The 11,772-nt window shown below is 43.6% G+C and overlaps 1 protein-coding gene across 2 annotated transcripts in view; it reads right to left on the bottom strand.

The window, feature by feature from the left end:
• Window positions 1-1,641: 1,641 nt before the first annotated feature.
• Window positions 1,642-11,772, bottom strand: part of phf19 (PHD finger protein 19) — a 35,066-nt gene continuing 24,935 nt past the window's right edge. The window contains exons 8-14 of one of the 2 annotated variants that reach the window (XM_034171433.1): window positions 8,334-8,523; window positions 7,872-7,939; window positions 7,577-7,723; window positions 7,357-7,420; window positions 7,192-7,277; window positions 6,979-7,071; window positions 1,642-2,899 (exon numbers count right to left, since the gene is read on the bottom strand). In XM_034171433.1, the coding sequence (XP_034027324.1) occupies window positions 2,590-2,899; window positions 6,979-7,071; window positions 7,192-7,277; window positions 7,357-7,420; window positions 7,577-7,723; window positions 7,872-7,939; window positions 8,334-8,523 (958 nt within the window). In that variant the 3' untranslated portion in view covers window positions 1,642-2,589. The remainder of the gene's footprint in view (window positions 2,900-6,978; window positions 7,072-7,191; window positions 7,278-7,356; window positions 7,421-7,576; window positions 7,724-7,871; window positions 7,940-8,333; window positions 8,524-11,772) is intronic. The other variant, XM_034171434.1, reaches the window with a different exon arrangement.

Here is an 11,772-nt window from a genome sequence, read left to right as displayed (position 1 = left end):
GGGTATCTGTCTCCCTGATCTGAATTGGGAGCTGGTTCCACAGGAGAGGAGCCTGAAAGCTGAAGGCTCTGCCTCCCATTCTACTCTTACAAACCCTAGGAACTACAAGTAAGCCCGCAGTCTGAGAGCGAAGCGCTCTAATGGGGTAATATGGTACTACGAGGTCCCTAAGATAAGATGGGACCTGATTATTCAAAACCTTATAAGTAAGAAGAAGAATTTTAAATTCTATTCTAGAATTAACAGGAAGCCAATGAAGAGAGGCCAACACGGGTGAGATATGCTCTCTCCTGCTAGTTCCTGATCGAACGTAACACCCAAGTTCCTCACTGCTGAACAAACAAAAGGGGCCAGAGAACCAAGATTCCCAACCACAGTGGGAACAAACTCGTCAGGGGCACAAACAAGAACCTCAGTCTTTGCTATATTTAAGGACAAATAGTTGGCCGCCATCCAGTCACCAATAACCACAGAGATATTACGAGGACCGCTTTCTTCCACCTGTGAAATATAGTGACGATTTGTCCCATCCTGTCTATGGCTGATGCTGAGATCCTGATCCATGCGTTTATCTCTTCTAGATTGGACTACTGCAATGTTCTATTTTCTGGTTTACCGCAGTCCGGCATTAGGGCTCTCCAACTGGTTCAAAATGCTGTTGCCAGACTTGACAGGAACCAGAAAGTTTGACCACATTACACCCATTTTGGTGTCTCTTCACTGGCTTCCTGTCCCAGTGAGATCAGCTTTTAAGGTTCTGCTACTAGTCTAGAAAATTGTTCATGGACTGGCACCGCCCTACCTAGCTGACCTAATTAAACCTTATGTACCGGCCCGGGCTCTGTGTTCTCAGGGTGCAGGACTACTTTGTGTCCTTAGGGTGAATAAAAAGTCTGCGGGTCACAGAGCTTTCTCTTATCGTGCTCCTGTTCTGTGGAATGATCTCCCTGTGTCAATGAAACAGTCAGATTCTGTGGAGATTTTCAAGTCCAGACTTAAGACGCACTTATTTTCCCTTTCATATGGCAGGCATACTGGTATAGTATGTTACTATACTTTTTACTCTTTTCGATCACCTTAGTATTTCTTATGTTTTTCTTGTTGTTTAATGCTGACAATTAATACTGTATTTTTTGTCTTTCTGATGCCCGATTCTGTTTTTTTCCTCTCTGTTTAAGGTGCAGCTCCATCCAGAGATGGGTGTGGTGTCTGTTTCTGTAACCCTCCTGTCCTGTGCACCAACATTTCCTGTATTTTCGTTTTGTGAATTGTTCTGTAATTTGTGTTTGTATCATGGCCCAAGCAGAGGGTCACCCCTTTGAGACTGGTCTGCTTGAGGTTTCTTCCTCAGAGTTTTTCCTTACCATTATCACCTGTGTGTTTGCTATAGGGGTTGGTACTTATGCGAAGCACCTTGAAGCAACCTTGTTGTGATTTGGTGCTATATAAATGAAAATAAATTGAAATTGAATTGTGAAGCTTTGTCTCTAAGACATATGCATGTTTCCCTGCTTTACCGCCTCACTCTGACATTGACAACTACATGAATGCTTTTTCATCCCTTAAAGGAGCTGTATCGTCTATATACTCTTAATATTTAGAAATAAGATCAGACTCCTTGGAAATTTATAGAACAACTTGGGAAATGAGCTTGGGTATAGAAACCTCAGGAAATATTTGGGATGAGGCTCTACGCAGGGTGCATAAATCCTCCATTTGTGCTAAACAATGTTTTATTCAATGTAAAATCTTATAACGTGCTCACTACACCAAAGAACGTCTGGCAAAGGACGTATCACCATCTTGTGATAGCTGCCCCCATATGTTTTGGTATTGCTCACACCTCTCTAAATATTAGCAAGAAATTTTCTCTACTTTATCTATAATTACAGGAGTTTTAATCTCACCAAATCCATTAACATACATTTTTGGGGTTGTGCTGCCCCCACTCAGCCTCTCTTGGCCTTTGCCACCCTTCCTGCCTGAATGCGACATGACACGTGAGCAGTGAAGATGGGAACAGCGATCAGATGGAGGGGACCAATCAGACTGCAACACCAGGTCACATGTCCGCTTTCCACCGCGTCTTCAGTCGTCTTTGCATTTTCACTTCGTTTGTCGTGTAATTTGCCCAAAAACAGACTGTGGGGACAGATGAGTGACTGGGTGATAACGGGGCTGTCCCCGGAAGTACATTTATTGCATCATATGTGCTTTCATTTTAAGCCTTTCACGCCTGGCCTCAAACGACACGACCGTACCCAATACTGCAGCAAACTGGATCTTCAGGTTTCCACAGCTACGCTTTTGTGGAGTTTTTTTTTTTAAATATTATTTTGGTCAGATTTAATATAATTTACCAGTGATAAAAAACATCCTTTTATCACATTTGTTGATGGTGGTCAATAGTCAAAATTACTGTGGCTCCACCCACATATACTCGTGAGGGCGATGTTTTGAATTCACATATGTGGCTCTGAAAGAACAAACTCCAGCTCCTGTTGCCATGGCAACAGTGGAGTGTCTTTGGCTGAATTTAAACTGAAAGCTGTCGGGGAGGAATCAAAGCAGATTCAGACTGCAAACATGCTAATAAGGTGTTGTCCCCTCCCACTCCAGCAGGTACTGGACAGTTCCCTGTGGAGTGACGCGTCGAGCCAAAACCTGGTACCGCTCACCATTGGTCAGTCTGCCTGCCAATCCAAAGTAAGAGGAGATGGAAGAGTGAAGGTGGGAGGAGTCAGACAGAAAATGGGAGGAGTCTGATGTCAAGTGGCCGTGGTTTGTTGCTTCATGGTCTTGTAGGAGCCCAGAACTCTCCTCCCCTCCATCATTACCGTTGGACCGCAGACTGTAGCTGTTGCTAGGCAACTTCCTCTTCCTGCTACCCACCCTCTCTCTGAAGACACAAAGCACAGAGGTCAAGGGTCAGAGGTCAGGTAGGGATGCACGATTTCTTGTAAGTAGACAAAGTTTAAAAAAAAAAGCATCCATTTCCTTTAACAGCTCATTAAAGCCTTCACTCCAGCAGCACATTTCCTGCTTCCCTGTCACCTAAAACGCACGTTTCCTGCTTCCTTGTCACCTAAGACCAGGGTTCGATTTTAGCAGTTACCCGGGAACCTGTGGCACCCTACTTTGGGGACGGGCACACAACTCTTTAGACTTGCATTCCCGACTGGAATCCACCTTTTGTATTTCATAACTGTACAGAAATCTATCAAATTTGGACAAAATTTGTGCAGAATTTGACTTTGAGACAGACGCATACACAAAACGTCATCAAAAAATGTTCTTCTCTGTTTGTAATGCCGCGTTTTATTATACACAGATCAAATGGAGCGTTTTTGAGGGAAGAGCGAACAGCAGCCAGTGGAGAGTTTTTTATATTTCTCTACGTGTGCGCGCGAGCAAATCATCCGTGAAGATTATTTTATTTATTAACTACACAGATGTATAATAAAAGCAAATGGTGACTGGTTTATAAACACAATTATGACAGAGTTTTTGAGGGAAGAGCTGCCTTAGATTCTGAGCTTAATTCTGATTCTGAGGAAGAACACCTTGAAGTGCTGCAGAGAATGGCAGATGACCATGATGACTGCTAATAGATTTTCTGTAATCACAAGTGTAATCAACACTCATGGCAGCCATGATTGTTAATGGGCTGGATGTTTAATAAAACATCGGCAGCTGAGATGACCCCATGCCAATCTGCCTGTGCATATTGGCATGGGGTCATCTCAGCTTCTGACAAGGTTAGAAAATTTCGAAATTTCAGAAAATATTACTCCAAAAACACAAAAATTCCCTTCCATAATTTCATCCTGTCTGATGAAGGGCGAGGCCTGAAACGTCACCTTTGGTGTGTTATTAAAGGCTTGTTTTGGAGCTAACTGGCTGTGCGGATCCCTGTTCTTCCATAATTTCACCCCAAATCTGCCCCAGATATCAGCAGAATGCACAATTTGCATCCTTTTATATCAAAATTTTGTGGGGGGCATGCCCCCAGACCCCCCTAGTTGCTTTGCCGCTATGCTGCGTAACGGTAGGTTTGGTACCAAACTTTTCTGAGGGGCACCAAACTTTTTTTTAGATTTTGGTGCCCTTAAGGCACACAACTATTTATTCTAAAAGGCAAACCCTGCCTAAGACGCACGTTTCCTGCTTCCTTGTCGCCTAAGACGCACGTTTCCTGCTTCCTTGTCACCTAAGACGCACGTTTCCTGCTTCCTTGTCACCTAAGACGCACGTTTCCTGCTTCCTTGTCACCTAAGAGGCACGGTTCCTGCTTCCTTGTCACCTAAGATACTTTTTTTTTTTTTTTACTAATAGCCCAATTTCATAGCCTTAAGAGTGTGCATATCATGAATGCTTGGTCTTGTTGGATTTGTGAGAATCTACTGAATCTACTGGTACCTTGTTTCCCATGTAACAATAAGAAATATACTCAAAACCTGGATTAATCTTTTTAGTCACACAGCACTAATATTATTCTGAACACTACTGTAAGTGTGTATTTGATGATATTTTGAGGCTTATTTGTTTGAACCTGTAGTACTATACAGTTATAGTTTATATTATGTTATCACATTTGCAATGTTAGTGGTCTGAGCTTGCTCGATGTACATGTGTTAATGTTGTTATGCTAAGATGCTAACCTATGGCAGTGCTCTATCTTTGCAATGTTTGTAATTATGCTTTCATTGGACAATTAATAGGTTTGTACAACCCCTGGCAAAAATGATGGAATCACCGGCCTCGGAGGATGTTCATTCGGTTGTTTAATTTTGTAGAAAAAAAGCAGATCACAGACATGACACAAAACTAGTCATTTCAAATGGCAACTTTCTGGCTTTAAGAAACACTATAAGAAATCAAGAAAAAAAGATTGTGGTAGTCAGTAACAGTTACTTTTTTAGCCCAAGCAGAGGGGAAAAAAAAATGGACTCACTCAATTCTGAGGAATAAATTATGGAATCACCCTGTAAATTTTCATCCCCAAAACTAACACCTGCATCAAATCAGATCTGCTCATTAGTTTGCATCTAAAAAGGAGTGATCACACCTTGGAGAGCTGTTGCACCAAGTGGACTGACATGAATCATGGCTCCAACACGAGAGATGTCAATTGAAACAAAGGAGAGGATTATCAAACTCTTAAAAGAGGGTAAATCATCACACAATGTTGCAAAAGATGTTGGTTGTTCACAGTCAGCTGTGTCTAAACTCTGGACCAAATACAAACAACATGAGAAGGTTGTTAAAGGCAAATATACTGGTAGACCAAGGAAGACATCAAAGCGTCAAGACAGAAAACTTAAAGCAATATGTCTCAAAAATCGAAAATGCACAACAAAACAAATGAGGAACGAATGGGAGGAAACTGGAGTCAACGTCTGTGACCGAACTGTAAGAAACCACCTAAAGGAAATGGGATTTACATACAGAAAAGCTAAACGAAAGCCATCATTAACACCTAAACAGAAAAAAACAAGGTTACAATGAGCTAAGGAAAAGCAATCGTGGACTGTGGATGACTGGATGAAAGTCATATTCAGTGATGAATCTCGAATCTGCATTGGGCAAGGTGATGATGCTGGAACTTTTGTTTGGTGCCGTTCCAATGAGATTTATAAAGATGACTGCCTGAAGAGAACATGTAAATTTCCACAGTCATTGATGATATGGGGCTGCATGTCAGGTAAAGGCACTGGGGAGATGGCTGTCATTACATCATCAATAAATGCACAAGTTTACGTTGATATTTTGGACACTTTTCTTATCCCATCAATTGAAAGGATGTTTGGGGATGATGAAATCATTTTTCAAGATGATAATGCATCTTGCCATAGAGCAAAAACTGTGAAAACATTCCTTGCAAAAAGACACATAGGGTCAATGTCATGGCCTGCAAATAGTCCGGATCTTAATCCAATTGAAAATCTTTGGTGGAAGTTGAAGAAAATGGTCCATAACAAGGCTCCAACCTGCAAAGCTGATCTGGCAACAGCAATCAGATAAAGTTGGAGCCAGATTGATGAAGAGTACTGTTTGTCACTCATTAAGTCCATGACTCAGAGACTGCAAGCTGTTAGAAAAGCCAGAGGTGGTGCAACAAAATACTAGTGATGTGTTGGAGCGTTCTTTTGTTTTTCATGATTCCATCATTTTTTCCTCAGAATTGAGTGAGTCCATATTTTTTCCCTCTGCTTGGTCTAAAAAAGTAACCGTTACTGACTGCCACAATTATTTTTCCTGATTTCTTAGTGTTTCTTAAAGCCAGAAAGTTGCCATTTGAAATGACTTTAGTTTTGTGTCATGTCTGTGATCTGCTTTTTTTCTACAAAATTAAACAACTGAATGAACATCCTCCGAGGCCGGTGATTCCATCATTTTTGCCAGGGGTTGTATATCTGTAACTGATGCAGGCTGGTTGTTTGCAGTGGAGTGCATATCATGTGATATGGTTATGTTATTATTATTTCAGAGACCATACTGGCTACAGTAGTGCTTTCCTGTGCCAACTGTGCTTCCATGTCACTCTCTAACCGGAGTCCACAGTAGATAAAGGGGCCAGCTCCAGTTGAACGTGTCAATCGCTAATAAACCATTCTTCAAAAAAATATGGGTGGGCGGAGGCTCGGCCCCTCAGACACGCCCACATGGTTATTTGGTTCAAGCTGTCTACAAAGTCAAAGTGAATGTAAGAACTCCCACCTTTTTATTTTATTTCAATTTTTCACATATGCAGCAGACCGTGAACCCAGAGTACAATCTGATCATAAATATTGATCCTTTGGCCACATTCACACTACACTGGTGATGGTGACAAAGAGCCAGACTAAGTGCATCCTTGGTTCCTCAGTAAGAAAGTCTGTTTTCTTTTGAACAGACTCCACCGAGGTCATGTGACTCTCACTGAAGGTGGCTGTTTTGCGGCCCCTGTGACTGAGCTGCAGGGGGACTGTCTGGTACCTGAAGTGGTAGGAGGCGCTGCTGGTCGAAGCAGAACCTGAAGTGGAGGCATCAGTGGAGTCCTGATCCACGCTGACAGTTCTGCTGGAACTACTGAAGAGGAGGAACAGAAAATAAATAGAGGTTTTAGGATTACTGATCAGAACCACAGAACGTCTGCAGGCTGAGCCCACAATCCAGAACCAGGGAGGAGCAACATGGACGGGCCCTCACCTCTTCAGACTGTGCAGTTCGTCCATGGTGAAGTCAAAGATGGTGGCCATGTGATGGTTGGAGGTCCAGCTGCAGGACAGCTCATTCTGCAGACCAACGGGGGATCAGGGTCACCAAACCAGGACTCTGTCAGTCAGCGAGCAAAGTGCTTTAAACAAGGCTTACATTGGGGATGGCGTCTTCCAGAAGCCACTTGGACTTTTTCTTCTTCTTCCTGTCTGCTGAAGAACTGCGCGCACACACATCATACTAATTATCGATTAGAAATCCAAAAAACAAATGAGCGCAGGAAACAAGCCACGCCCCCTCTGTACTCAAACACGACATTTCAAAACAACAATAAAAAAACCCCCACAATGATTTAGAGCCAGTGATTGTCAGCTACCTGGTCCCTGCCACGCCCCTCTTATGGCCCCACCCCCCATCGCTCTGACCACGTTCAGGAAACAGCTTGGAGGGGGGGTTGGGAGGGACGCGAGACCGAAGTCGGAAAATGCACTTCCTCTTCTTGATCTCTTTCCCGCACAGAAACCTGCACACATGAGAAAACACACAGATGTGTAACACACACACACACACACACACACACACACACACACACACACACACACACACACACACACACACACACACACATTGCATGCTCTTACAGTCATGGAGTGTGTGCATGTGCTGCTTACTTGCTCTTGTACTTGTTGAGCGCATCCAGCAGGTGCTGCCCCCTCTCTGCCGGAGGTGTGTTGGTCAACTAAACAAACAAAGAGTTTAGCCTGCAGACACACATCGGTCTAAAGCTGAAGAACTTGGTGACAGGTCTGATCCTCAGAACACTAATGGATCTGGACTCAGGATCCGAGGATTCTGACTCATCCAGCAACTGTGACCACACTTTAAGGATTCCTGCTTCTGACTGTTGTTACATCCAAGCAAGAAATTCAAGTCTTTATTTTTAGATACTTTAACAGAAACATCAACAGAATAAAAAAAAAAACACCTTCAGCTGATTTTGTGTTGTTTAATCTGTTTTATGATGATACTAAAATAAGCAATTTGGAAATATCTGGTTTGTGTGAAGACGAGAGTCTTGGGGAGTCTGAACGGTTAAAATAACTGTCATGAACAGTGTCCCACTCATCGGGTACCTTCCCCAGCTGCAGACACTCCCAGTTTGAGGAGGCGAAGGCCAGGATTTCATCCAGCTCAAAGTACTTCTTCTTACTGCTGACAGACAGGTTGTAGAGGACAAGCTGGACCACATCCACCCAGCGCAGCGGCAGACGCCGGATGTACTCCGAGCCTTTATTACAGACCGAGCACAGGAACATGTAGAATCTGACAAAAGAGAAGCAACAACACGCTCAGCGCCACAACACTGACAGCAGCTGAAACCCACAAGGAACAAAGCCAACGGAGGACACCTCACATTCCCCCTGACGTCAGGCTGCTGCCATACAAGACGCTCACTACACACCAGGAGCAACTAGGGGATTAAAGACCTTGCCCAAGGGCCCTTAGTGATTTTCCACTCAGGCCGGGATTTCAACAGAGGATCCTCTGGTCTCAAGCACAACTCTTAACCACTAGACCATCACCTCCCCTAACGAAGGCATGAGACACGGGAGGTAATAGGGTCGAACCTTCTGGTGATCCCTGAAGCACTGGTTGGTGATCCAACGTTTCCTTCCTTCCACACTCTGTTTTTAAAGCCGGACTTTGCTTCTTTTCTTTGTCATACTGGTCCTGAGGTCAATGGATGAAAAATAAAACTCAGGGGAGGTGATGGTCTTGTGGTTAAGGTGTTGGGCTTGAGACCAGAGGATCCTTGGTTCAAATACAAACCTGAGTGGAAAATCACTAAGGGCCCTTGGGCAAGGTCCTTAATCCTCTAGTTGCTCCTGGTGTGTAGTGAGCGCCTTGTATGGCAGCACCCTGACATTGGGGTGAATGTGAGGCATAATTGTAAAGCACTGTATAAAAGCAGTCCATTTAGGGTTCTGCTTTTGTTATAAAAATCTTCAAGGTCATCCATCGTCAAACCTGATCGAGCCTTTACGTGATACACCTTTCCTGTAAGTTTGGAGACCCTACACCTTTAAATTTCACAGCAATCGCACTTACAAGCCAACCAATGACACAAACCAATGCCAGCCCCCCCCAGCTACAGGGGTGACAACAGTACAAATAAATAAATAAAAAATAGTAAAGAGCAGACTAAAAACGTCACCCTCTCTAGGACCTGAGGCCTGCTGGTGCTCATCTCTGGACTGTGTAGCATGAAGCAGATTAGAGTCTTTGACTTCCGTGGATGGGACACCAGTCCCATGCAGCTGATGGTGTGCTGTAGAGAAAATAACCTGCTCCTGAACACATCCAAAACCAAGGAGCTAATCATAGACTTCAGGAGAAACCAAACAGACATTCAGCCCGTTATCATGGGGGGGGTGCCTGTGTAGAAAGGGTCAGGGATTTTTGTTTCCCAACGCCAGGTAGAGTGGGTAGACCTCAGACTTTCACATCTGCATCTCCATGTGCCCACCTTTCTGGTCCTGTCATGGGTTGCCTGGTACACCCAAAACTCTACCACATCCAAAGAAATAAAAACGTTTTCAAATGTACAAACGTAAGTTGGAAGAGTCGAAACCTGGCTTGACAGTGTTAGTGGCACTGGGTACAAGGCGAACTGTAAGCAAACAAGTACTTTTATTTTTGTTTCCTCTTGAAGTAAAAATGTCCTCACTTTAGAGATCAAAAATACTGGTGTGTTTTCATTGAGTCACGTGAGGGGTACCTGGAAAATGGCTGCCCCTTAGATATGCTCTCGGTCGCCGTCGACAATTATTTATAACTAAATTACAATAACTCTCTGTAAATAGTTTATGGCTGTTACCAACAGTGTTTTTACCTAGTCATCGGCGAAGCAGAAAAATAAAGCGTTCGAAGCTTACGATGAATCAACAGAAACGAAGTGTGCAGACCCGTCTGAAAACTACTGCTATCAGGTAAGCTAGCCCTGCTAGCCCAGAGGCAAGCCAGAAAAACAACATTGAAGATCTTTTAAGATTAAAGATTACGAAAATTGGGACTACTTTAAATCAAGTGGCAACTGACGTGTCAATAATAAAGTCGGACACTACGGAGCTGAAAAACACATTGAGTGGCCTCCAGACACGAATGGAGGAAGCCGAAACATGCATTGCTAATGTGGAGGATAGCACTGCTAATGCAGCTAATGAAAACACGTGGCTAACACAGCGAGTGGAGCAACTTTGGAACCGGGCAGAGGAGCAGGAAAATCGAAGCAGACGGAAAAACATCAGGTTAATTGGACTTAAGGAAGGTAAAGAAGCAGGAACCACCCTGATTGACTATGTCAGGAAGATATTGTGGGACGGCTTCAACCTGGAGGGAGATGAGTATGAGATTGAGAGGAGCCACAGAAGCGGAGGGCCAAGACCGGAAGATAATCAACCACCACCAAATTTCTACGTTACTCAGCTCGACAGAAAGTTCTTGCAGTGGCAGAGAAAGAAAGGGGTCTGAAATGGGAGGACTGCACTCTCTCGATCTACGAAGATATGACCAAGGAGCGTTCTGACAGGCGGAGGCAGTTCTCCCGATTATGAAAACATTGTGGCAGCACCAGGTGAAACACATACTGGCACATCCTGCTCATCTGAGATTCACGTGGAAGGGGAAGAGATGGAGATTCACTGATCCGAAGAAAGCAGAACGCTTCATCCGGGAAAATATTACAACCACGGAGGGAGATGACTGACTGATGCACACATTACGGAGAGCAGAATTTTGTTTTGAAGAATACGATGGGGATGTATGGGGGGGTCACAACCATGTGGTGGGTGAAGTGAATGGACGTAACCGTCCATAGGACCCACACGGACCGGAATCAGCAAGGGATGACGGATTACGCCGTCATGTTCTTTTTAAGGACAGTGGTATTTGAGTTAGGGTTATTTCTATGTTCGTTTGTTGGTCCTGTTACAGGATGCGAGGTTATGTTCTCTTTTTATGTTTATTACGGCAGAGGTTTGGCACTCACTTGTCACAGTGAACTAGGGAATGGTCTGACTTTACAATCAAACATGGGCAAATGTGATGCTGGCAACATCAATGAGTAGTGGGCACATTAATATAGTAACATGGAACATTAATGGTTGTGGTACTCCAGCCAAAAGGAAAAAGATACTTATCTTAAAGCTAAAGGTACAGATGTTGCATTTATCCAAGAAACACATTTCAATAATGAAAATGAAGCCCTGAAAATGAAACGGGATTGGGTAGGAAAGGTGTTTCATAATTCTGTATCCAGCAAGAGATGTGGGGTTGCTATCTTAGTCAATAGAAGGCTCAATTTTATCCTTTTAAAGTAATTTAAAGACCCTGATGGACACATCGTGGGAGTGGAAGCTCTGATTAATTTAACCAAAGTGGTATTATGCAATATGTATGCCCCAAACAATGAAACCCGGCTTTCCCCCATGAACTCAATAAAATGCCGGGTGGCACGGACGGCCAAATCAGTTTAGGAGGAGACTTTAAGTATTAGATAATCACCTAGATCGT

Source organism: Thalassophryne amazonica, chromosome 5 (genome assembly GCF_902500255.1).
Source record: "Thalassophryne amazonica chromosome 5, fThaAma1.1, whole genome shotgun sequence".
NCBI classification, from domain to species: domain Eukaryota; kingdom Metazoa; phylum Chordata; class Actinopteri; order Batrachoidiformes; family Batrachoididae; genus Thalassophryne; species Thalassophryne amazonica.
The sequence above is the reverse complement of the archived record's forward strand: the minus strand, read 5'-3'. Positions and strand labels throughout refer to the sequence as shown.